Genomic DNA, 27,486 nt, shown 5'->3' with positions numbered 1-27,486 from the left:
CATCGTCCAATCACGGTGCCCCCCCCTCCTGACGTCACAGCCTTTAGTTGGTGCGGCCGCCGCAAACCGCGCATAGTAGTTTTTCTTCTTTCGCGCTTTGTAAAATAATTACCGATTTGTCAACCGGATAAACGATGAATAGTGTGTTAATTTGAGCCAGTCTACACAGTGCAAGCAAAAACGGGAGCTTGACAAATTCACTTCAGTGTCCCTTTAAGGGAAAATGCCGTCCCGTAAATGTACCTTGTCCGCTTCCAATCTTGTTTACCTGAAGACAATTGGCGTTCATAAAACTTGTGACGTGTTGTCACAAAAACTTCTAAAAGAGGAAGGTTTCGCGTAGGAAAGACAGCATTTTAATGCTATCAGTATCCTCGGGCTCTGCACCTTGTGTAAAGTCTGTCGGTAACTGCCTGATTATTTTGGTCTTTCGGTATCTCTATGACCAGTTGTGCGATTGGTGCCGCATGAGCTCTGAGAACTGTTTCGTGCTCGCCCTTTCATTTCTCAGGTCCAACACATGGTTAGTTTGCTTGCTGGCGATAGTACGTATTGATTGGATACCGGGACGCATGGTTAACGGGTATGGCAACCAGGCTGCCCTCGAGGCAGTGCCCAAGTAGCTCCTCCGCTGGTTGGCTGCCCTGCTCTGCCTCCCTCTTTCAGGCTGCAGCAGTTGGATTGCACTTAGGCTTCCTACTTAAAGGGACACTGAAGTGAATTTGTCAAGCTCCTGTTTTTTGCTTGTACTACGTAGACTGGCTCAAATAAATGCACTTTTAATTTGTTGATCCGAGTGATAAGGGGGTATTTATTTTATAAAGCCCTAAAAAGAAAAACTGCGTGCGTTGGGGGGCTGCAGATATTCAAAACGAATAAGCTGGGGCTTGAAGGGTTCTGTGGTATAAGTTCAATCAAAACGTGGTCCGTCGATGATGCGATTGCGATCGCTTGTGCTGTGAGTGTGCGTGCAACTAAAATGGCCGTAAGGGATTGGGGAGGGTTTGTGTACGTGGCGAAGCCTCTGAGGGCGGGGTAGGGCGTACCTGTTTCCTGGAGAGCAATTGTGTCCGCCAATTGCGTAGCTACGTAATGTTCGAGTACCGCCTTTTTGCCTTTGAAGGATCGCCAGTTCCACTGATATATCCGCAGTGGGGGTTGGGTGGGTGGCCTATGGTCAATCTTACATACGGGTTTTTTTTTTGTTTGGGGTGGGTTGTCAAGGTTCATTATGCGTTCTAGGTATCCTATACGTTCATTGAAGGTACAAATGAATGTTTCTGTAGCATCCGTGAGCATCTTGGCGAAACGAGCTGTGACTTGCTCATTCATTTTTTGTACCCGGGGGAGGACGTAGTCGTTAAATCGTACGTCGATGTTTTCTTCTATCAGGGCTGCAGTTATGGTCGCAGAGGGGGAGGTGGAGGAGGAGTATACGAGGAGGAGTGGAGCGTTCCGCTTCGAGTGCTTTAACGCGAGCGAGTAGTTGGGCGTCTTGCTGTTTGATCGTCGATAGCATGGCGAGAAGGGCTCAGGGGGGGGGGGGGGGGTCCATTTTGAGAGTTGGTAGTGGGTTGGTGGTTGGCTGAAGGGATGGGAAAGGGTTGGTTATTGGGGGGGGGGGGGGTTGAGCAGCAGGAACGCGGCGCGAGAGCAGACCAACTTACCTGGTTGGGGGCCTGTATGTTGGGCTTGCGTGCGGGGAGTTGCGTCAGGAAACGGCGTGGACAGTCCTTGCCCGCCGTGGTGTGCGGTAGGAGACACAACTGGTACTTCGGGTCGCACGAGTGACTTGGAGGTGGGTTGGCTAGTCCGCAGTTCAGGCACTTGTGGTGGTCTGGAGTGGGGCACAAGTATGACCGACGTCCAAGTTCACCACACACGCGGCACACTTGCACCGATCGGAGGGAAAGGGTGGCAGCGAATGAACACACTGCCCACTTTCACGTAAAACGCGACGAATTTTGTTCGGAAAGTGAGGAGTGCTGACCTTGTTTTTTTCCCATTATGCGGGCGTGAAGCGAAGTTGCTCCATTTCCCTGAAGGTACTCCATGAAGTTGTCCTGTGACGTCTGGGTCGAGACGGTGAATTACCCCACAGTTGGAGCCATGGGGCGGCTTCAATGCGGTGAGAACTCAAGTAGGCGGTTGGCGAGTTGCAGGCTTTCGATTTGACTGAGCATGATTGCGCGGTCCGATTCGGCTGTGCTGGCGGCGAGCACGTTCTGAGTGGGTCGGAGGAGGAGGCTCACCGTCCGGAAGAATTCTGGAAGGAGGAAGTTGCATTTGCCTACGAATGCTACGGTGAATAATCGGCTCGTCAGGGAAGTTACATGGAGTCCTTCTCTGGGCTGGTCCGGGTTCTTGGGACCATCGAGTGCTGAACCGTGTAACTCCCTGCACTCTCACAATAATGCAGACTTCGGGAAAGTTCCAAATGTCACCCTTATAATAACGTAAACGGACATAATTGGTGGGACGAAATTTTGAAACACGAAAAAATAAAAAATATACAAAAATGCGGAAAATCTCAAAGCGTATAACGCATGGCATTTCCACAATAATGCAGATTTCGCGACAGTTCCACTTGTAATCGCTATAATATCGTAAATGGGGGTAATTGGTCGAACGAGATTTTAAAAAACTAAAAACATAAAGAAATATAAAATACGAGAAATGTCTAACCCTGTAACGCCCTTACGTTTCCACAATAATGCAGATTTCGCAAAAGTCCCAATATAATCGTTTTAACAGCGTAAATAAGGATAAATGGTGGAAGAAAATTTGAAAACTAAAAAATTAGAAAAATATTACGCAATTAAGGGAAATTCCACACCATATAACGCCCTGTATTAGCATAAAGTGAGCACACGCCCCGATTTAGGCGGGACATGTCCCGGCTTTGCGCCTGTCGTCCCGCTGTCCCGCAGCCTGCTTCCGGGACGGCGTTTCGTTCCGCCTTCGGTCGAAAGTATGGAAGACGGGTATCAATTGCCCTGTTCCACGAATAAAAAGCTGGAGTTATGCAGTGTGCTCTACTACCGACGACATCAGCCACGTTTTAAGCCACTGCTCGCGATATGCCAGTCAGCGGGCAACAGCGTCGAAAGCGCTTGTGCGACTACGACGCGGATGTCCTCTGAAACTCTCACACTTCCTTGGACCCTGACGAAATCGTGAGGAAGCAGTGCTGGGTACAAAAACACTGCTTACTTTTTTTGCGGAAACAGGGCTAGAAGAGGTTCTGTGAACTCTCTGAGCATGTACAATTTGTATATGTGAGCATTTCTCCGCTTACTCCCCTTTCTTTCTTTCCTTTTATTTTTCTCTCTATTTTTCGCTGTCACCTCACTGTATTCACCCCATCTGGAGTAGCAAGCCCTACCGTTAGTGCGGCTGACCTCTTCAGCTTTCATTAAAGGCGTTCTCTCTCTCTCTATCTCTCTGGAGTTATGGGAGAGCCAAAACAAACTGTTTGAAGAACTTCACGAAAGCAGCGCAGATGACGGAACTAAGCAATAAACACACAATACAGCACCTGTGTTGCTTGTTCCTTGCCTCACTTCAACGTCTGAGCTCTGTTCTTGAAGTTACAGTGTACAAAGAAGACATTCAGCACACCCTTCTGCGTTTGAGGTAGTCGACTCGCTCCAGCCTTTCGAAACAAATGACGTGCCTTGCAATAGTATCAAGACAATCGTCGAGTACGCCATGTACTTGCCAGGCACAAACGCACCAGTGGAAATGGTGTTTGCCATGATGAATAAAATGTGGACAGCAGGGAAGACACAGCTTCATTGAACCATACTCAAAGCGATTATATTATAACGTGGCGGCACGACAGATGACACGAATCATGGCGAACAATGGTGAACGATCTATAGTAGTATTTACATGGCGCCATAAGATGGCGCGCTCCAGGACCCAGACACTTCTTCTTCGTCGTCTTCTGACTGAACACAGGCAGTATGGGACATTGCCCGCCTATGTGTCCCGTGACAATATTAAGGTGCATTAGCACGTGTCGTTTAAGCGGTGCTGCAGACACATCAACAAAAATGAAGAACTGATGAGGGCAATTCATTCAAGTAAGAAGTATCAGTTAGCGGCCACGAAAAAACCTGGAGGACCAGGAAGAACGCATGGTGCAGATGTAGAAATACGAAGTGCAATTTGTCATTTAGGTTGTGTGCCACGTTCTTCCTTATCACCCCCCCCCCCCCTGCAACCCATTCGTCCCGCTTTTGGGTCCGAGAATTATGGTCACTTTACATTAGCACAATATTGCAGCTTTCGCGAACGTTACTCTTCTAATCGTTATAATAGCGTAAATAGTGATAATTGATCGGACACTATTTTAAAAAACCAAAAAATCTGACTGTAAAAAACACACTCAAAGCAAGCGGCATAGGAATGCTACGCATTAGTAGATAATTCTCTAAATATCTGCAGAATTCTTGTAGGTGGCGTCTATGCTTAAATAATTATTCTTCCTTTACCTAGCGCCAGTTTTTCGAAAGCTCTGTGGTGTACTAAAGATTGCGAGTGAATTTTAATCGTTTGTGGATGCACATACTGTCTGTTTTTGTAGATTGTGCTAGCAGCTATTATTGGTGTGCGTGGTTCCCTAGTGCATGCCATTGTGTACCAGCACCAGGTCTGTCATGACGAAAAGACTGTTTTCGCAATGCCCTCGTAATTTATTTGCAGAGAGCTCCTCCTCTTCCTCATCTGACTGCCAGCACAGGGCCGGCAAGCGGCCGTGGAACGACTCGGATGAGGATCTTCCCAAGTGAGCAGTATCTTCATATCTTTCGCCACACCTGTGTGGCGTCTTCTCTGCTCGCCTCCTGTCAGGGGCTTTTGTTTGTTTGTTTGTTTGTTTGTTTGTTTGTTTGTTTGTTTGTTTGTTTGTTTGTTTGTTTGTTTGTTTGTTTGTTTGTTTGTTTGTTTGTTTGTTTGTTCGAATATACGCAGCCCCTTCGGGGCTATAGCAGGAGTGGAGGTCGGTACAAAATATCGAATCATACAACCGCCATAAAGCAATGCCTTGCTGAAAAAATTGCCTCACAGGCATAACCGGATGCGGAATGTACAGGGCGGTAAAGAAAACATAAGAGCAAGATCACATACCTATTGAGAGAGAAGATATATAACACCCCATGTATGCATAATTTACACGTACAAAACACAAATACGCTGTGCGCACATCCACATGCACTTTGTTTGTACACATATGGGAAAGTACGTAAAATACAAAATAATTAAGGCATAGATTGCTCCTTTTTAGGTGCGGCAAAAATTCATTTGATTGAAGGGAATGCACTTTGCCTGGCAATGAATTCCATGCTTTTGTGGTGCGAGGAAAAAAACTAAATTTAAACGTGGTGATGTGTGTGATACAGGAAATGTCGAGGGGGTTACTGCTTCTTGTTATTGACGGCTTGGCCAGGGTGATATACTCGGAAGACAAGCGATATAAACGGCGCAGTGAAAGAAACTTCAGTGATTATATGCGTCCGCGGGAGAAATTGCGCTTAGACTCGGTAATGACAGGGATATGGCTGGGGAAAAGTTGTAGTCGTATAGGCGGAAGATAAACCGAACGGCTTTCTTTTGCCCTGCGTCAATGCGGTTGATGTCACATGGATCGATAGAGGTGTGTTCAATTATCGCGCGTATTAGTCTTTTATACATTAGTAGTTTTTTTGCATTGTGGGGCCTGGGTCAGTGTATGTTTCAGGTAGCCAAGTTTTCGTTGTGTTTGGTATAGATGAAATCGATATGTTTGGACCATGACGCATTACTGGCGAAGTAGACGCAAGATATTGAAATTTTGGGACATTTTCTAATCGGATACCCTGGGAAAAATACGTGAAATCGGACTGGGACGCGCTACGGGTAAACGACATGACTACGGTTTTGCTAAAACTGTCTTCTGCCATGACTCGCACCATGCACAAAATGTAGAAAGGGATTTGTTAAGAGGAAGGTGATCTTGTTTCGTTGTGATGATCTCGTACAAGATGCAATCATCTGCCTAAAAGAGAGTCTTCTAGTTGATGTAATAGGGCAAGTCATATATGTATGGTATGAATAGCCAATTGCCGAGCACAAAACCCTGACAAACGCCTGAAGCCGCACTAGCAACTGTTGACTCGGCCAGGTTAGTGTACATGCTGTGAGCGGTTGCTTAGAAAATGCGAAATTCAGTTAACGATTTTTGTGTTATGCAAAAAGGCTTTTAATTTGAAGATGAGTTTTGCGTGAGGCACTGCATCAAAAGTTTTCAAAAGGTCGATGAAAATTTTTCTAAGTCATATACTTTAGAAGTGAGTTTTCTTAAGATTTGATTGGCTGACGCGTCTTTGGAACTACAGTTATGACACGCCGGTATGTTCTGTATCCTCCATCGCTGACGTAGATTTTAGTGCCCGTACATGTGCCTCAAGTGCCTCAAATCGAGCATTGAATTTCATCTTGATATCGGCTATTTCCTGAGCAATTTATTTTTGGCTAGCAAGCAGTTGTTGAAACATCGACGTTAGAGGGGTTGTCTCGTCCACTCGGCTGAATGGGAGGAACCTGCAAGTTAGTATTAGCACAGTCTTGGGGCGAGCTTGAGGGTCCTTTATTGAAGTACCCGGGTTTTCTTCAACGTCGCTGCTCAAAATGAGAGCATTAAAACAATGCCATGTATTTGGAAAAGACACAGCGAGGTGTGGTGGGAAACGAAGCAGCAGAAAAAAAGTATAATCACACCGGATTGTTCAAGAAGCGTAGCTGCATAAAAAGCAAGAAAAAAACTTGAGCATGCTGCAGTAGCTGCTGCCACATTGACCACTGGGTGAGAGGGCCGGGGCGAGGACCTTTACACCATCGCTTGGTGATGTCACTCGTCGATGGAGCACGATCGTTGGACAGTACGAGTTGCTATCACGCAGGAGAGTAACTTGCCAGCCGCCAGTGCTCACATGGACGGACACATTAGCGCTATCGCCTGCAAGGGCGACGGGGTGGTAGTCGTGCGCGCTGTTGACAAGCTGTACGTGTTCCACCGGGAAATCAGGTGCTGCTGTTGTCTCGAGGGCTGTAGTTCTGGGCAAGGCGGCGGCGTTGCAGGTCTGTACGGCCAGGCAGCTCAGAAGCTGCGTAAAATATAAGAACTTGCGCATGCGGCAGTTGCTGCTGCCACATTGCCTAAATAGGGCATAGCTACCAACTGGCCGTGATGTTGGCTCTCCAACACTGGAGGGCTCCTACAATGAACCTTGCTTCGATATCCACCTTCTCGATTTCTGGCACGTTGTTTTCATTCGCTTGCTTTACTTTTGTGTCTGCTGATGGCGATGTTTTTGGGGTGAACATCTCATGGTCAGGTTGGGTAATTATTTACCCACTCTTGTACCTGCACAAGTTCTGCATGTGGGAGCACCGCAGTGAACGCTCGTTAATTTGAACTACAGTAATCCGAATTTATGGATAATTTGAACTTCGCGATTTGATCGGGCTAAGATTTACAGAAGTTGAAATATTAAAAACGCCCGTTAAATCTAACGTGAGTACGTTCTGCCATGGCTAATTCGAATTGCGCACCACTACACTGCTGGCATGGCACCTGCTGCACGGCCAGAGAAAAAAACCGCTGCCTACACTGTGTGCTTGGGTGTGAGTGACAGCAGCTGCGATAGCCGGTCGCTATCGGTACTGCAGGTTTGGCATGAAGTTATGGGAAGAAACCAGCGACCTCCGCTCAAAGATCACCGCCCCCATGGCGCATGTTTTGGACACCACCTGCTAAGCGGTGTGGACACAAGTGCAGTCGCGTGGAGTGCGCTGACAGATGAGGACATCACTCCTTCGGTCAGAAGCACCAAGCCTGTAACTACCAGTGATTACGAGGAGCAGCAGGACGAACCACCAGTCAACTAGACAACTTCTCCTTGCGGTTCCAATTAACGAGCTTGTACTGTATGCAGTCACAACACAGTGGAGATCTCTGCCTTGTAGTTCGTTATCGTCACTTTGCACGCAATTACCGCTGTCACGAGAAGGTTCGCCGAAGCTGTTTGTCTGCGTGCATCTGTGCAGCTCTGGGTCATCAGAGACATCGTCGCATCCGCCGACTCAACCGGACTCTCCTGTGCCAGGTTCAGGTGTGGGCGGTGCCGCTACCAGCACAGCCGTTTGTTTTCTGCCGAAAGGTGGGTCCTCTTTTAGAGTCGATAGTCTTTCTTGGACTTGTTAAGCCTAAACATTTGGTCTGTCTGGCTGTGCCTCAATTCAGCCACCCGGACAGAAGGTATAAGAATTCTTGAAGGAGGTGCTTATACTGGCAAAGCATTTCCAAACCAGTGAATCAGGTGCCATGCTTCTTACTTGTCAACACTGCTGCGCAAAGATAAGCATATTTGCAAAAATACATCTATTTACGACTGGTACTAGGCACTGTTCTTTACATTTGAAAATAGATGTGCTTTCGATATTTGCGATAAGCATTTATAAAATGCGTTGAAAATGATATTTTAAAATAAAATACAAATCCACTCAGACTCAATCCTACACCCCGTGGCAGCATTCGAAGTCCATCAGTAACTATAGGTCCCAGTAGATGGCGCAGGGGCAGTGAAATGCGGGAAAATTGAATTGTTTTGGGAAAACCTCCATTGTCTTTATCATGGGAGGAGCAAGACTTTGGGGGAAGAGCGTGAGAGGTGGGCGGGGGAAAGAGTAAATGGGGTGGAGAAGATATCGTCCGTCAACGCACTTGCATCCAAGTGAGAAGATATGCGGCCTGGTTTTTTTCTGCAGCTTTAGTCTGCGAGATCATTTGTCCACGTTGTTGTGAGATGCTCCCAGGCTTGGGTGTGCGTGGGGGAGATCTTCCCTACCCCTTTCCTTGTGATCCGCCGCTGTCGAAGCAATTGTTGCTTACGCGTAGTCCTGGCTCAATCTCAGTGCTCTTATTTAAACGAAGGGGCCCCAATTTGGTTGCCACGTACTATTTTCTTATAGTTTAGGATAACAGCTCTCAATTTCACAGGGATGGTAGGGGTGTGCACCACGTCGTTTGAAGCGGCATCAAAGAGACATTAGACCGAGAAGTGTGCTTTGGTTGTGCCGGGGTACAAGGCTGACTGTGCTTTTGTTGCAAAAATAGTCTTTTCCCTTTAATTCTTCCAACCAGTCAGTGCAAATGCACAAGCTGGATGTGCGCACTATCGCGTTCTCTTAGTGAAACACCACGCAACAGAAAGGCGGGACATACTAAGAAAGCCGTGCCTTTCTGCCATGCAGTTTTGCGTGGACTTGGGCGAAATAACTGGCTGGCATCGCTGTTTCTTACCACAGTTTCCCGTCATATTTGGTCCAACCTTTTTAGGGAGGGCCGATACGTGGACTTTGCACAACACGCCTCGATATATATTAAAGATGAAAGTGGTGCAAACTCAAAATAATTGCTCCAGTGCTTAAGCTCAAGTGATTCATTAGTTGGTTCATTAGTTGGGGGACACATTAACAACGACCAAGGGGACGCTGTGTACAAATGCGGAGCGGAATCAAGCAATGAACGGTTTAGTAATCCCACATTCATCTCGCGTTCACTTTCCTTTTGTTTTTCTACTTCAACGAAGAGCTGATCGTACGGCGGACGCATTTTTGGAAGTATACAGGGCAGGCTAATCAACAATTAAGCGATGAAAGGTGCCGTTGGAAGAGTGTACGGTATGTGATAAGACCCTCTGATTTCAATTTCTGCTTTATTCTGCAGGCTCCCTGTGCCATATGACGATATTTCGAAGAAGCATTTAGTCGCTGGCACGGATAATATTCTAAGCCCGTCTCCTCGATGCTCGCAGAGGATACATGTAGCAGATGAATGTTTGCGGGCGCTCACCTCACGAGACGACTCTGTTGTGGGCTGATACCCGAGTATAATTACGCATTGTCCATCGTCCTTTTGTTCAATATTCCCGAAATTAACACAGACTGGCTTGTAAATGGTGGTGATCAATATCTGAGGTATAATATTGGCAAACGTAACTGGCGTGCTGTTAGGTATGAGTGCTCCGCTGATTATGTAAGCGCACAAAACCGATTTAAATCGAAGTGTATAGCCGTAGCATGAGCATCTGAGGAACCGGTGGTTACGGAGACACGGCTAGTAAATTCAGGTCAGTGTAACTACAATCGGCTCCATCATACGCCGGTTCCGCGACGCTGGCCTGTGGCACACACCTGACGCTTATACAGATCGAATATACCACACTAAGATCGCGTCAGAAACATTTACACTCCCGCAAACACACCCCATTTGCGAACAGAGTGACTGCTCCACATAAACATGGATTTCAAACACCCGCAAACGGTAAAACTCAGTCGTGAACGCGCCGCAACAGCAGCGGCGGCACTGGGGAGCGGGGCGCGGACTCCCGCGGCTGCTTTCGAAACGGGCCGCTAGGGGGATTTCAGTGGCGCCCCTACAGGCCGCGCTCGAGGCGTATACACATGAGTGTGTGTCCCCTCTCCCGGCAATTAATTTAGAATGCTTTCACAGAAAAAGGGGGATAGTCCCTGAACAACAGTGATTTTCTGAGAGGCGACATTTGGAGTCCTTATTTACAGGTACAGGAACCCTTTACAGGAAGCGTTATTTATTTAAAAGACGAAATACCGTTTTGCTAAATTTTTAGACGTAACCCTTGTCAACACCATCAGCTCCACGCCAGCCACAAATGTTTTTAAGTGAAAAATCGCATGAAATATTCCAAGCTCAAATTTTACGCTGCAGCGACTTCATAAGACAGACTTGTAACTAGAACGGTTATTAGCGGGTTAACTGTTCAGTGGCTCATCGGTGGAACTAACGGCCCATTCAATAGGTGATCTGTAGAATACGTAAGGGCTCATGGGTGCGTAGTCTGCTCCCGCCACTTCCGGTTCGAGAGCTCTCCTGGCCACCCGTACGCCGGCGGCTTTCGTGCGCGTGTATGCGTGTTGTTTACCTGTTTCCACCACAAGAATGCTCACACATTTAATGAGTAAGAACGATTAAACCTACTAGGGGCTTCTCTGAAAGGTAAGCACTCTATGATAAACACGCGCACACGCGCGCGAAAGCCGCCGCCGTACGAGAGGTCAGGAGAGCCCTCGAACCGGAAGGGGCGGGAGCAGACTACACACCCATGAGCCTTCGCGATTTTTACCGGTCACATATTGCCCAGTCATGTTTTTGGTAGTGTCTAAAACATGGCTGTGTGTCGTCTTCGAGAAATTGCCAAGAAGTGGCTTGGGAGTCGCCACTGGTTCAGAAGTTTTCCTTAAAGGGCCCATGCAGACAAAATACAAGTTCGTGTTATTCGGAATATTTGGTGTTTTATAGTGCCCCCAGTGCTCGTTCGGTAGCAAACGATGTTTTATACACTGACAGATTAATCAACGTAAGTGAAAATTTTGGTTCTCCCACCAAATGGTGCTTCGGGAAGTTTTAAATGACGTAGCAAAGACAGGTCTTCAAGCGAACGTTAGTCCTCCGTTTGGACTGAAGTGGACTGGGAACGTTTTGCTTAACGTCACTTTTCCTAGATGGCGCCACAATACTGCGCAGCACCGCTGTCCGCCCTCGCTTTGTTCCTGACCATATTTGCACCTGGCTTGTTTTTGTTACGGTGGGAAGTAATCGTTTGGATAAACATTGGGTATGCTCGACAAACACGGTCATTTAAGACAACGTCGCTCACGCTAATCGGCTAGTGTCGTGTGCGACAACACCAAAGCGTCGGGCTGTTGTGCAGCTAAAACAAGCATAGTGCGTGCAGAACCAACAACACGCACAGGTACTTGAATGTTTACGTTTATTTTCCTGACTTTCGCTGTTTACCCTATCGTTCTTACTCCTATAAAACGAATATGCAGTATATTTAAGCGAAAATAGCACGTTCTACAAGCTACGAGCCCTGCCTAACTTTCGTTTGCTTTTTGCCGGCCCCAGCCAATCACACAGGTGTGCACATTACCTGAGCTTCTGAGCCGCATGGCCATTCCCTCTTTTTCAAATTATATAGCTTATTTGAGTGAAGCTTGCGGTAAAAATGGTACCAGATTGGTTCATTAGAAAGATCAACTCGTTACAACCAAACTTGTATTTTGTCTACATGGCCCCTTTAATATCCCTGCTATTTGTTTGAAGTTTGCGATAAAGTTCGCATCTTTGCTATAGGGAGAAAGCAGTCTTTTTAATGAACCAAACTTGTATTTCGTCTTCATGTCCCCTTTAAACAGCAACTTATTTCTGCTTCTGGTTCTTACAACTGTGTAGATTCCAAGGGGTCCACAGAGAATTCATCAACTCCACGAAAGTCACAAGGCAAAGACGAGGAAGACGCAGGCCCAAGTGCCTTGTCCATACTAGAGAGCACTAAAGGACAATTTACCGGTCGAACCCTCGACTTCCGGCTGCCGTGCACAGCTACCGAAGACACCGGTTGCCAGATTGTCGACCATCTGTCTGCCTGGAACGAGTTCTTCTGCGTCACCTCCTGGCAGCTGCAGAAGCTGCCTGGAACCAGTTCGAAGTTGTCCCTGTCGTTCTTTCGCGATTCGAGTTGGAGATACTGCTCCGCACAGCTGCACCTGGCTACCCTGCTTGCATGCCAGCTGCTGAAAAGCCACCGCTGTGTGTCCCATGTTGAGTTGGATATCTATCTCTTCGAGGCACACCTTGATATCCTCTCGGATGCCCTCCGGGAAAATCAGTCTATCACGAGCGTCAAGTTGGCGTTTTCTGGTTGGATCAATGGTGAAGACCTTGCCACAGCCGCTCTCTCGTTGCCACGTCTGCGAGAGCTTGAGCACTCAGGCTACGGGCAACATTCGCCGACCCTGGTTGCTCGACTCTCTACTTTCCTCCAGAACACGACGTCTCTGACTGCACTGAGGCTTTCCAAAGAGTGCCCCAAAGGTCTGAGCTGTGAGGACATTTTAGGGGGCCTCGCGCAGAACTGCTCCTTGAAGGAACTTGTGCTGCCTAGCCGCCTCATCGCCGAGGCCCCACCCAGAGCGCAGGCGGCGTTCGCAGAGTGGTTGACGAACAGTGTCTTGTTGAAGAACTTGACTGTGGTCTCGCATGGCAGAGAGAGTGTGCCGCTCAAGCGCATTCTCGGAGCGATTCTGGCAAACAGAAGCATTGTCGCTGTGGTCTTCGATTGCCCCTACGTTTACCAGTCAGATGTCGAATTCGTATCAAAGGTCTTTGAGGAAAACAAAGTACTGCGGAGCTTCAAAATGTTGCATACACGTGACCATTATTCAATGATGCCTTCCTTTGTGCGAGGGTATCCTAATAAGGCTGACTGCGATCGCTGCCTCAAGGCACTGATTGAAAATCACACCCTTGAGGAAGTCTGCTTGCCCTTCGACGTCTGGGACGAGAGCAAGTGGAAAGAGCTGTTTGAGGCACTGCCAGCCAAGAAAAACTTCAAGAAGTTGAGCATCCAAGCGATGCGCAGAGCTCCTCATTTTCTTGTGGGCAGACTCTGCGCTGCCCTCAAAGAAACGGGGGCGGATAAGAAGGTGTCCTTCAGCACCTCGTTCACTGAGAAAGAGTTCGACGAGAGGTCTGCGTGCAAGGCGTTCTCGTCTATTGTCGTGAGTGCCAGAAACGACAACAGGGAAGCGGTTTTCAGGATATTGGAACGCTTGCCGTCCCTCGGCCACATTATGTGCTTGCACCTTAACTTTGAAATCGCAGTTTCACTAGATGGCGTACTCTCTTCGGTTCTCGCCACTTTTCTCGGAGCGACTCACACGCTCAAGAATCTCGAACTGAGCGCTTCGTGGGATATGTTGCTCTATGACTGCCAGGAAGGCCTGATGGACGGCTTGGCTCGTAATACGAGCTTGAGGGAAGTACGAATCCAAGTTGAAGAAGTTAGGAATAACTTTCCCGCATTTTCCGAGCCTCTGGCCAACGCCATCAGCACAAGCAAGAATATCAGCAGGGTATACCTCGGCGCACCGGACTATGCAGAACGTGCCTTCTTTCAAAGTCTGTCACGAGGCATTGCTGACAACTACACCCTCCTCAGTGTCACCGTGCTCGGGTACAGGTACAGCAAGTTCAAAAGGTACTGGTTCGACGTTTGGGACACGACAAGGCGCAACTGCTGCTTGCTGACCGATGCTGCTGATTTTGCCAGGGCTGTCCGACATGACAGGTATATACCATTTTTTCTGAGATCAGTCTCGGTACTTCCGAAGGAAGCTGAGCCTGATTTATACTGACCATGCTGTCTCCGCCAACAGCATGGTCCCGAGCAGTGTTGCAGTGCATTGTTGTTGAAGTGTTGTTGAAAATAGTTTCCATATTCAGCCCGGTAGAGAGGTTAAATCTAGTACACACGAGCCATTTGGTGAACTTTCCGTGCGATTTATGCACATTATGCACGTTGGAAGTGGATCTGCCCTCGCGCAGTCCTTGTTAGTGATTGGGTTAGGTTCGTATGGGGAGAAACTGTCAATTGTGTAGAGCTAAATTTAGCGGATTTCTGCCGTGTTTAATCTCTTTAACTTGAACGTAAACAAAAATACAGCTTCGTTATATCAGAAAGCACTAGTCTTTGGTAATTCATCCAGCTGCATTCAAGTTTCGAAGGGCTTCTTTAACCAAAAAAAATGCAACGAAGGTTAAAAATTAGTGTTCTTCCACTCTGTGAAAACGGATGACCTGCGAAGCTGCAGGCGCCCTTCACGGAGTGCACGAAGCAAAACAAGTTTGTTCGTAATTTACGACTGAGCATACTTCCTAGCGAATTACCTGAATGAAATTTGGATATACCGGAGTTTTATCTTAGCAGACAAACGTAGAACTGTCTCGTTCATTCGCGCCTATTAGGCATCGTACTGTTTGTGTAACACGCCAACCCAATCCACTCTACCGCTGAGGACACCGGACCCGTCGCACTGGGTTGTTTGACGGCCACGCTTCAAATTCACGCCAACACAACGGACATGTCATCAGTAAGGGCATGAAGCCTTCAGCTGTGCGTGCATTCCCCTCCCTCCACTCACAACCCGTGCACCTATAAACTGGCAACCGGTCATGAGTGGGTGCTTAGAAGTGAGGCACCGTCGAATACGTAACTCTGAAAGTCCGCTAAGCTGAACTAGTGGAATCGGCCCACGTAGGCGCTTCAAGCGAGCCAGTTGCTGTTCATGCGGGAGGGATTCACAGTTACTCGTCCAGCTGGAACTTAAGGCGGTTACGGTGGCGGCAGAGGTTTTACGTTGTTTTTACGCCCATTCACGCTTCTGTTTGGCAGACGCTTCTTCAGTATACGCTCTGCTTCCAAGCGAAAGACATGCGTCCGCCCCATAGCGAGTTAACACCTCGAATGCCTCGATCTTTATCATAGGGTACACACATGTGGGCGTCCCTTTCGCTACCCAGTCGTATGCATCTTATTTATTGTCTCTGCAGCACACCAACCTAGACCCAAAACTGCTCGATTACGGAGGACAGCTGACAGGGCGCATTAGGCCATGAGACTCCCACGTTTAAATCTCCAACCACCACAATGGATATGTCATCGGTAGCGGCATCAAGCCCTGCTGTGCGTGCATGCCCTCTCCCTCCACGCCCAACCCGTGCATGCCTAAACGGGCAACCGGGGAATAGCGTCTAATTAGGCGTTAAATGCACCAGCGAAGGGCGAGCGAAAGACTTCTTAAGATCTGTTATTATTCTTCCGCGAGAAGAACTACGACCAGCTGGTCAGCGAGGGCCGTCGACGCAAACATGTCGGTCGGAATGGCTTTCAAGCCAAAGAATAATTATATGATCACGCCGGCGTTCTGACGGGGCAAGTTGCTTTCAACGGGCAGGGACCGGAAGTTAGTGTGCAAGGTGGAATTTGAGGCGGCAACGGCCGCGGCTATATTCTCGGCGGCGTTGTCCGCATCCTTACAATGGCGCTACATCCGCTGTCGTCGACTGCGGAACTTGTCAAGTGGCATCGGTGGTGGCGAGAGGAATAACCATTGTGATCACCATTATGAAGAAGGGCTCGCCGGTGGTGAAGAGGAGCCCCGGAGCGGCGCCGAGTAAATCTGGTTCACCGGAATGAAAACTGCGTGGGTGAGGACATATACTGTTGTGCAGTAAAGAACTCACATTTCCTGCTACAGTGGTTTACTACGACCACTAGTGACATATGTGCCTGTGCTAAAAATATTGAGTGTGATATCGGCACTTTGAAATTGGAGTGAGGCGATCAAAGGGAAAACTAGAGGCCCTGGATCACTCGCCCAGCACAGGCCGGCGTACTCACCCGTGAGTACTCATTTGTACTCAAACTCACGAGTTGGTACGATGGTGGGTGAGTATAGACCCAGAAGTACGATGACAAGCGAGTACATGTACTTGTGAGTACCTGTATTCAAATGTAAGTACTCGCGAGTACATGAACTCGCGATTAGTACTTATTAGCACTGTACCTGCGAGTACTGTACTTACGATTAGATGCATTTACGAGTAGTACCCACGGGTACTATACTCGCCCGTTATTATTATTATTATTAGGCCACCCGCCGCGGTGGCCCAGCGGTTAAGGCGTTGCGCTGCTGAGCACGAGGTCACGGGTTCGATACCCGGCCACGGCGGCCGCTTTTCTGAGGGAGGCGAAAAGCAACAACGCCCGTGTGTACGAGATTTCGGTGCACGTTAAAGATCTCCAGGTGGTCAAAATTAATCCGGAGCCCTCCACTACGGCGCGCCTCCATCGCCTGCGTTGCGTCGGTGCGGTAAACCCTACAATCAAACTATTTTGAAAATTTTAAAGACACGCCGCCCGCCACCGCTGGGTTGCAAACTGAGCCTCCAAGCCCAGAATCAACGGCAGCGTTCAGTGAAGAGAACCAGTGAAGGAGCTTTGACAATTCTGCCTGAGTCAGGAGCGTTTCTTCTGCCCAAATATTCGATTTCAGTTTCCAAGTACGCCAAAGGCAGCTTAAAAAAAGCAGGACGGGCCAAGGAAGAATCGAACTGCCGACGTCCACAACGTGTAGCCAGATTCTACCTTCGTCCATCCCAACAGATGGCGCCTTCGTGCAAAATAGACTAGTAAATTAAAAAAAAGACACATAAAGGAGTATGAAAGCCTGTGGTTTGCACTTGTTTTAGCTGGGGACAAGTTTTTAAACATCGCTTTTCATCCCGCATGCCGACAAAAGTATGTTGCCAGGCTACTGTTTGTCACATACGGCTCGTATATCTAAAAAAATTCGATTTATAAAGTTCTAGGGTATTATCAGCAAAACCGTTTCTTGCTAAGGTGCTTTAAGGGATGCCCTTTCATTTGGGATAGAGAACATATACTCGACAAAAATCGGTTGTCTGTCCCTTTAAGGTGGAATACTGCACAGCCAGTTGAGCTTGAGTCGGTGAAACGCAGCTTAGGAAACAGTGGCTCAGTAAAGGGACGAGTTGTGGGGTGTGAGATCTCATCCGTGTAGAGCATAACGTGAAGGTCAGGACGGCGCTGTTGAGAGTGCATACAGAAGAAAACGGTGTACCCCAGGGTGGGGTATGGAGCTGCACCCTTTACCAGCAATGCTGTTACTCTCGTTCGTTGGGATTTTTCGTGGTGTCCTTGTGAAGAAAGGTGGTGGAAACGAAGAGTACGACCATGACTTTGCTACTTGCATGCCCCTAAAGATCAAGAAAAAAAAAACCAAGAGGAGAATACACACGACACAGCTACTCTAGAAAAGTATCGCTACATAAGCTTCTCGTATGAAAATTCTTGCATCTTCTGGCTGGGTGGCTGAATCGAGGGACACACAGACATAGACGGACGAAAATTTTGACGCTTAGGTAGCCCAAGAAAGTCTTCAAAAAGCAAACACCTTTGGATAGCTGCGTCATGTTTGCTGTCACCTAAATAAGCACTTATTGCTTACTTGGCTTTATTTTGGATGTGAATGGCTCCTAGAATGGAGCTCCGCTTTCCCAATAACAAAGTTGACGCGTTTATTTTAAAAAATGAGATTTGAAGACATCATGAAAGCATATGCATTATTATCTTACAGTTCTGCGAGTTTCCTAATCATAACATCAATCATCACATCACTGTGTAGACCTGCATGGCTAGCCGAATGCTATTTATGGCTAATGCCAGTTAATAATTCGACATGTTTGCCGCGTGGCTGGGATATAAATATTTCGAAGCCAGCCACCTGAAGGGCTCGGTGCATCCCTGCTGTGACTTGTCTTGCACCTTTCCGTTGGCCTTGAGAGCACCCCCCCCCCCTCTTTTCTCTGCCCTTGCCACAGGCGCTCTGGTCTGGCCCTAGAGCGAATGCACAGCTACCCGGAGCTGGTGGAAGAGGTGGCCAAGCTGGAGGAGGTGGACCAGGCACAGGCGGCTGCCATGGTTCGGGACGGACTGCGGAGCATGGAGGGGCTGCACCAGTTCATGCGGCTTGCCGGGGTCGTGAGAAAACAAGTCTCGTGCCATGCGCGCGAGGACGGCCGCACTCAACTGGACGCCCTGAACGAAGACTGCTGGATTGCAGTCAGGTGCTACCTGAAGCTGCATGACATCAAGGAGTCGACCGCAGAAGTACTGTGACAGCAGTCTAGGCACTGAGTGTAAAGTAACATTGAGCTGGACCAATAAAGTTGTCTATGAGGCATCCTGCGATTTTTACTTGACCTTTGTACATATTTTCACACCCTTCATTTCAAGGGAACAACTACTCGGGCGCAACTTAAGATTGACATTGGCCGAAGTTGCCCCTGCACCCCGTCATAGCAGCCAGCTGTTCCTCATCGTGCCGCAAAGAGGGCATTACTGGGAATATTTTGAACGTGACACGAGGCATTTCTGTGATTTTTTTCAGACCTAATCTGCTTTTAAATTTGCGCAGCGATGCAAATAAATTGGATGAGAAAAAAAGTAGCTAATGCCATGCAATAAAAGTTGCAGGTGACATTTAGGTTTCAATCTGAAGATGTGCGACGCGATAGCTTTACATCGACTCTCAGGGAGCGTTGTAAAACAGAATGGCTGCATTTAGGATCTATGCTTCACAGCACTAAAGGTAAGTGAAAAGACAAAGATAAGCAGCAAAGTTGTTTAATCGCCGCGGAACAGCAGATGCAGGGCCCCTCTGTGTTTGTGTGGCATAACATGTGAGCGTGAAAGGTGGCGGATGTGGGCTGTTAGTCAGAGCATGAACATTCGTTCAAGTGTTTCAAAATGTTTATTCTCTAATGCCTATGACGTACTGACTGTTTTCGCTTTTATGCTAACAGAGAGAGTTAATTGGGTTTAGGAAAAGGGGGCAAACAGATGCCAGGGAACACAAGGTTGGATACTGATAACTAGGGTCCCAGATGCAGCAGAGGGTCCCAGATGCAGCAGCTTTCTTCCTTCCCCTCTCAATCAGCTCATTTTGAGGTCATGAGCTGGTCGAAGCCCCCTCCCGAATCTCGATAGATGTGTAATGTTTGAATTGCTATGCCCTGAGCATACCCTTGAACCTGGCTCGGTTGCAAGGAAGAAAGTGATGATGTTCCCGGCGACCATCTTCGCCCATATTTATTTGCAGATACTTCCGCTATTTTGTTCGCTTCGCAGTTTGTAATTTTTTGGCATTTAGACCCTCTTTTAGCGAGGGGAAGGATCGCGTTCCGAGGTGTACGATGAGGCCACGTTCTTAACGTCTTTCGGGGAGGGAGAGCGGCGGTCGTGGACGCAGTGTATACCCGCCACGTGAGTTCGCGTGCCTTTTGGTCAGTGCCCCGTACTCTTCCAGACCCTAGTGTTCAAGTGTCCAGGTGACGTTGTGCAGTTTCTTCATTGCGGATCTTACCGGAACGTTTAGGTATTCTTCCTGCAGCTAATAGTCCAACGCCTTTTGAGAGTCTGTAATGATGTTTACGATTCTATTTGACACATCCACTATATAGTCGGTTTGCCAACAGGATAGCTACAACTTCTGCTTCTTCTTTCCTGTATGTTGGAGGGTCATGCAGTCGCAGATTGACAGGGGGGGCCAAACTCGACAATTGCTGCCTCCAGCTTTCGTACGTCCGAGAGTCAGTGTATACTGTGTCCTCATGATACTGGAACTTTCCTCGAATGAAGTTGATCCTGCAATATCGCCCGTCCTTGTGTGCTACGTTTATCGTAGAGAGCTTTGGTACGGAGTCGCTGGGTCAGTGACGTGTCCGTGATGGCGCGCAATCGATACGTAGCCGGGGCGGGGGGGCCGACTGGAAGACTGGAGGCCGACCTACCTTGTTTCCCTCTTGGATCTCCTGGAAATGTGGAGGGGGGGGAGGCGGGCACACTGGAACAGCCTTGTATAATCTGGTTAAATTTGGCCTCATCCCTGAGCGGTCATCCTGGCTTAGCAAGAACATTGTAAACCTTAGCAAACATAACAAAACCTAGCAACACCGGAAGAAACTAGGTCGACCCCCAGCTCCGCTGTTCTTTTTTTGCAACTGAACACCTATTTCACACCGTTTCAACAACCTACAGAAAGCCAAGCGTGTTGCAGTTCGTAAACATCCTTTTCGCCACACGACTACAGTCTTCTTAATTTTGAAGGTTCAAATTGGTGTTTCACGTGCCAAAGCTAAACTTGGGGCATGAGGTGCACCCAATAAGGAAACGAGCGATCATTGCATAAGAGCAATTATTTTTTTTGTTGCGTTTGGAAATTTCTTGCGAGTAGAGGAGTATATCTTCTTTACAGTGCTATTATGCATCCGAACATGGCCTTATTCAATGAACAGCTGCACACCTTTTCCACACCCTTTCAACACCCTAAGAAAAACCAAGGGTGTTGAAGTTGATCAACACCCTTATTTTCAAACAAAAAGGGCGTAGAGCTAGAAAAAGGGTGTTGAGACTCAAGAAAAAGGGTGTAAAGGCCTCCCAACACCCTTTTTCCACCTATGCTACGCCCTTTTTGGCTAAAAGGGTGTAAAAAATTTTAGTGTGTACCCGCCACGTGAGTTCGCGTGCCTTTTGGTCAGTGCCCCGTACTCTTCCAGACCCTAGTGTTCAAGTGTCCAGGTGACGTTGTGCAGTTTCTTCATTGCGGATCTTACCGGAACGTTTAGGTATTCTTCCTGCAGCTAATAGTCCAACGCCTTTTGAGAGTCTGTAATGATGTTTACGATTCTATTTGACACATCCACTATATAGTCGGTTTGCCAACAGGATAGCTACAACTTCTGCTTCTTCTTTCCTGTATGTTGGAGGGTCATGCAGTCGCAGATTGACAGGGGGGGCCAAACTCGACAATTGCTGCCTCCAGCTTTCGTACGTCCGAGAGTCAGTGTATACTGTGTCCTCATGATACTGGAACTTTCCTCGAATGAAGTTGATCCTGCAATATCGCCCGTCCTTGTGTGCTACGTTTATCGTAGAGAGCTTTGGTACGGAGTCGCTGGGTCAGTGACGTGTCCGTGATGGCGCGCAATCGATACGTAGCCGGGGCGGGGGGGGGGGTGCCTCTTTTATACGATGACTCACCCCGATTTTGTTTTCCGAGCCACACCCTTTCTGCCAGGAGAGCGGGTTCGCTGATTTCTTTCAAAGTGCTTTAATGACGCAACTGGAGGACCTATTCATAATCATGCTCATCAACAACAAAGCTAGGTCCACTGCAGGACGAAGGCCATTCCACTTACCTTCACCCGCCCCGATGCTGTACTTCTCGAGTCTATTCTTCGCCTCCGAACTTTCTTATTTTCTCCTTCCATAGAAAAACGTATTTGACCTGTCTTTCCTGCAGAGAACTTGTTGTCCAACACGCAGCTAGTTGGAGCTGGTGTGTGTCCTAGTGTCGGCGTACTGTTTGTTTTACACCTTTGGGTGTCATTCCGTCTAGCTTCAGAGTAGGCTGAGTTGCGAGCACTAAGCGCAAGGTGTTGGAAGAAGATTCCTCATGGGTCTCCCGAATAGGAGTTCAAACGGAGATTTTCCTGTGGAACCATGGGGTGTTGACCAATAGGCAAGCAAAAATGACTGAAGCTCACTGGTCCAATCCAAATGGCTGCCTCGACTTGAGAGTATAGACTTATTGAGGGTGCGCATAAATCGTTCGGCTTCTCCATTAGATTCTGGACACCGTGGAGTGATGCGATGATGCTTGAACCCAAGCTCATCAGCGAACGTTGCAAAACTATCACTTTGAAAGGGTGAGCCATTGTCAGACTTTACGATTTCTGAGCAGCCAAACTGAGAAAAGATGGTGCGCAGATGCTTGATGACTGTAGGTGCTGCAAGAGTGTGTATGATGCTGACAACTGCATGGGTACTTTGAAAAGTCATCCACGACCACCATGGCATACTTGCCAGCAGGAAAAGGGCCAGCAAAGTCCACTGACAGCTCAGTCCATGGACCTCGAGGCAGTTCCTGGATTGGCAAAGGATCACGCTGGTGTGTAGGTGTGTTGGCTTGACAAGCCAGGCAGCTCTTCACTGTCTGGTCCACAAGAGAGTCTATCCCTGGGAACCACACCTTCTCACGTAAAAGCTGATTTGTCTTGACAATGTCTTGGTGACCTCGATGTGCAAGGTGCACTGCCGTGGAGCTGTGCTGGGAGTACAATCCGCGTGCCTCGCAACACCGGCCTTCTTTAGAAACTGACAGTCCTGCCGCAACAGGAGAGAAGGGCCGTAATGTTGTGCTCTTCCAGCATTTATCATGCTGAGGCCGATTGAGGGCCTGCTTGAGTGAGCTGAGTCTAGGATCAGCTATCGTTGCTCTGGTCACTTCTTCCATGGTCATAGCACGAGGCATGCTGTGGGACACGACAAAACTTGCATACTCTTCAGCAACTGACTCCATGCGTCGAAAATGTTCTGTGAAGTTTACTGGGTGGCGAGAGAGGTAGTCAGAAGGGTTGCTTGGACCACTGGTGTGTTGCACCATAAATGTGTACTGTTGAATTCGGAGTGCCAAACGCTCTATACGTTCTGAAGGCAGAGAGCGGGGGTTGCTCAGAATGCTGACCAATGGCTTGTGGTCTGTCAGTACGCAGAATGCTGATCGGTACAGGTAGATGTGGAAATGCTCAATTACCCACACCACTGCTAACATTTCTCTCTCAATTTGCGAGTAACGCGCCTCAACTGGAGAAAGGGCCCGACTTCCATATGCTACTACTCTGGTTTCCCCTCCGGATGTTTGCGTGAGGATGGCGCCAAGGGCATGGGGAGCAGCATCAACAATGAGCGTGAAGTCTTTTCTTGGGTCAAAGTAGGCAAGCGCTGTGACTTCAGACAGCTTTCCCTTCAGTTCGTCCAGGGCGTTTTGCTGTTCGTCTGTCCAACACCAGTCTTCACCTTTGGTTGTGAGTTCCCTGAGTGGTTGAGTGAGGTGGGCCATGTTCGGTATGAACCGACCGCCGTAGGTGACAAGAACAAAGAGAGACTTCACTTCGCTGGTGCTGGAGGGTGGTGATGTATCGAGTATTGCAGATGCCTTTGTGGGGACTGGCTGTATGCCTTTGCTTGAGAATACATGCCCGAAAAAGGTAAGCTCCTGTTGACAGAACCTGCACTTCTTGTCATTCAATGTGAGACCACTCGCCCGTAAGCATTCCAGTGTAGCCTTCAATGTTTCGTCATGCTCCTTCTCCGTCTTTCCATACACCAGGATGTCATCACTCACGTTGAGTACGTTAGGGATGTTGGCTAATACCTGACGTATGGTGTCCTGGAAGACCTCGGCTGCTGCGTTGACGCCAAAGTTGAGTCTCTTGTATCGGAAGAGTCCCACATGCGTAGAGAAAGTGGTGATCACACGGGACGGTGCGTCAAGTTCTAGCTGGTGGTGTCCATCTTTTAGATCGAGTTTGGAGAATACAGTGGAGCCATTCAAAGCAACAAGGATGTCATCCACTGTTGGTGTGACATGTCTCACACTGGATGGCCTCATTGGTGCCATTGTATTTGGTGGGGTTTTAAGGGTGTCTTCCCAGGCTACTCTCTCTCGTGTTTGAGATGGCTGCCTACTTGCACTTCTGGTGCTCTGGCTACCATCTCTTTTCTTGCTATTGTTCCTTGTAGTACATCTACTCCTATTGACCTTTTCAGTTGACTGCTTCTTCAGAGGCGGGAAGCTTTTTGCGTCAAGTTCGCTGAATTCGCGCAGCTGTTGTTGACGCAGCTGTTGACCATCCGAGAGCTTGCGGGCCATCGTCTTTTTTTAATGACGTAAGGGGTTTTGAATTTGCTGGTGCATTCTTTAACCCCGGTCATGTGACTTCCGCCGCATAACTTGCGCTTGTGTTGGCAATGGCCAGCATTCTTAGCGTTCATCATCATCATCATCACCAGCCTCTCTACGCCCACTGCAGGGCAAAGGCCTCTCCCATTATTCTCCAATTACCTCGGTCCTGTGCCAACTGTGACCAATTTATGATTCTTAGCGTTAGGATTCGCTAAACCGCAGGTTATGCAAACTTTTGTGTCTGGAACTGGGCATACATCGCTTTATGGCCTATTTTAAATGGAGAGCATTTCTTTAACTCACGATGTCACCCGGCGTTGTCGGCGTGCCTCGGCGTCCGCAACAGCCGTTCCAGGTACGCCCTCTCCCCCACTCCTCCTCGCCTGCTCTCCGCTGCTCCTCGCGTGTTCTCTGCGTGCTCGGATCGCGTTCAGCAACAGGTGGGGCGCGCATGCGTCGTAGTTTGGCGCGGGAGCAACAACAGTTGTGGCGTGATCGTGACGTAGTCGTGACGTGGTCGTGCCGTGATGGGGCGGTTCTCGGCGTTCGCTCTCGCTGTCAATTTCTTTCGAACCAGATAAAATGCCGCAAAAGCGGCGCGAAGAACGCCTTTACAAGCGCGTGCGCTCCGTGCCAGAGGAAAAGGAAAAATAGAAGACCACTTGCACGCACAAAGTGTCCAGCCTGAAAGCGCTACACTTTAAAAACAACGAACAGCAACAACTGCAACAACATTAACGTAACCCAACCTACTTAACGTCGTGCGCCCCCCGAAAATGCTCTGCATTTGACCGTGCCCCTCGCGAGGGGGATGTTTTTTTTCCCGCATTGCCTGCAGACAACAAAATGTTTTCGGTATAGGCAGAGTCCTTCAATGCCTTTCTGGTCATAAAACTTCGCCGTCACGCTATGGGAGAGCTTTGTTCGCTGCCACGCCGCGGCGCTGGTGTTGATCGGGGGGCAGCCGGTGCGTGGTCAGAGCGCGTTTGGCAGGGAACGGACCACGGAGTAAGATAAAACAGACGCTCGCCGCCTTATCAGCAGTGCGCTTTTGCTTTACGTGTCGTGGTCCGCTCAAATGGACTTATCATTGTGTGAGTGGCGAAAAAATGTGGTGCGAACGGGCATGCTGCTACTGCGTTTCTGCCTGCCGGTCTGGCTGCAGAGTAGCGGCGGCCGCCCGATGTCCTCGGATCTGCGGTTGCGCCCCTCGCGGTAGCCTTTGTCCCCGTACGAAACTTGGCCGGGAGTTTCATGACCAGATAAGCATTGAAGGACTCTGGTATAGGCTTCATTTGAGCAAGAAGGGGCCGTATTTAACATAGTTGGGTACCTTATCACCTTCGAGAAGCACAATGACCGTAGTTGTAGTACCAATTCTGCGAGCTTGCAGTGCAAATGATTTGGTTTCATTGACAATATTCGCACTTAAATCCCTCTGGGTGTCTTGATTGATTGATTGTAGGGTTTAACGCGCCGACGCAACGCAGGCGATTAGGCGCGCCGTAGTGGAGGGCTCCGGATTAATTTTGACCACCTGGGGATCTTTAACGTGCGCCGAAATCTCGTACACACGGGCGTCTTTGCTTTTCGCCTCCATCAGAAAAGCGGCCGGGAATCGAACCCGCGACCTCGTGCTCAGCAGCGCAACGCCTTAGCCACTGAGCCACCGCGGCGGGTCCCTCTGGGTGTCTTCAATAGCCACTCCACTGATCACTCCTTTCACCGTATTTTCCTGCGCGGCCTTATACGTGCATATTTCATGGGTTATTTTGCCTCCAATAAGGAGGCTCTTCATTCTTAGGTATTGCACTGCCCGTTGGTGAGCTGGGGTGCTAATCACTATAATAGTCTGGGCATTATTAGTGCATATGGTATCGGCACTTGCTTCCTGTCTTGGTATCCCAGATGACGCCAAAATAGCAGCCATCGTTATCGTGGCCTCTGTCCTTGCAAGGTTAAGTCCACCACGCGGCCGAACAATGATCTTGATATCCTCCCGCGGCACAGCTGCTGGCATGCGGGCTGCCTTGGCGAGTGCCTTGGCTACCTTCTTGGCATAAGTGATTCTCTCTCGTGGTCTTGATTGACGTGCATCGGTTGAAGACTCACCAGTGGTTGACTTGGCCTGTTGTGTTCCAAGTCGCACGGTGGTAGTCCAACCGGTTATGTCCGAAGGATTGAAGTCTTCTCCTTGGACTTCGATGCTTGTAGTACCTTCGTAGGTTCCAATTTGTATTGCGGAGGCTGATTCTCCTTCCGTCGATGTCGTAGTATCCATTGCTGTCATCGCAGAGCACATGGCGTGTTCTATTAGGCCTATCGTGAGGCCTAACTCCCCAGCGCAGCAGCTGCTGTGGCGGACACTCTGAACTAACCTCCTGGTGGTTCGATGAATGATGGTGGTGTCCAGGTAATCCTCGTGACTTGCCGATTACCGTGGTACCACTCTCGATGGCATGGCGGTTAGCCAGCGTGAGTGGGAGCGAAACTTGGAGCCGATGCAAGGGGCTTGTGCATCTTGCGGCCCCCTAGCGGGGAATCTACGGCACCGCTATTGGTGGTCCCCTTTCAATGCTGCAGCCAATCAGCGTTCCTCACTCTGGCGGAAACACGGGTGCGGTTCCTGGGAGCGGCGCTCCGGCACCGGCGGCACGGCGAGACGAATGTCGATCGTCGCCACCCGTCACACGAGCTTAGCTGAGTTGGAAGATATAGCGAGTCGTTTACAAGGTATGAATAATGCTGAAAAACACGGAGTTTCTGCAGGCGGAAACGCCGCTACACGCGCGACCTAGCTAGGCCAGCATCCGCCTGCACTGCCGGCAAGGAGCCCCCTGTGCAGTGTATGCACTATACGGCATACACAGCAGCAGCTAGAACTTTTCACCGACCCGCCGCGTTTGCTCATGACTATGGCGTTGTGCTGCTGAGCACGAGCTCACGGGTTCGATTCCCGGCCGCGGCGGCCGCTTTTCTGGTAAGGCGAAAAGCAAAAATTACGCCCACCTCCCCTCGCGGGAACCCTGGTGTGATGCGACGCTGAAGGGGGTTCCATTGTGCATTTCCGTTGGGTCGATTACTCGAATTGCGTGAGCAATTGTCGGGTAATGAGAGAGAGCAAGCGTAGCGCGGACGACCGTCGACTGAGATACCGGCCGGAGCGCGGCACCGCGAAGAGAGAGGGCGCTGCACGTGCGCACAGCGTAGGGTGCCTCGATGCGCGCC

General features: G+C 49.0%; 1 protein-coding gene across 2 annotated transcripts in view; it reads left to right on the top strand.

The window, feature by feature from the left end:
- The window catches only part of LOC144148720 (uncharacterized), a 35,934-nt gene extending 17,241 nt beyond the window's left edge, over positions 1–18,693 (top strand). For both annotated transcript variants that reach the window (XM_077680238.1, XM_077680239.1), the window contains exons 3-6: positions 4,711–4,792; positions 8,092–8,204; positions 12,320–14,216; positions 18,332–18,693. In XM_077680238.1, coding sequence (XP_077536364.1) covers positions 4,711–4,792; positions 8,092–8,204; positions 12,320–14,216; positions 18,332–18,629 — 2,390 coding nt within the window. In that variant the 3' untranslated portion in view covers positions 18,630–18,693. The remainder of the gene's footprint in view (positions 1–4,710; positions 4,793–8,091; positions 8,205–12,319; positions 14,217–18,331) is intronic.
- Positions 18,694–27,486: the final 8,793 nt, after the last annotated feature.

The sequence above is a fragment of the Haemaphysalis longicornis genome, unplaced genomic scaffold (genome assembly GCF_048455015.1).
Source record: "Haemaphysalis longicornis isolate Haplotype H1 unplaced genomic scaffold, Haemaphysalis longicornis Haplotype H1 scaffold_8, whole genome shotgun sequence".
Taxonomy (NCBI): Eukaryota; Metazoa; Arthropoda; class Arachnida; order Ixodida; family Ixodidae; genus Haemaphysalis; species Haemaphysalis longicornis.
Note: the sequence above shows the minus strand (reverse complement) of the source record. Positions and strands in the feature narration are given on the sequence as shown.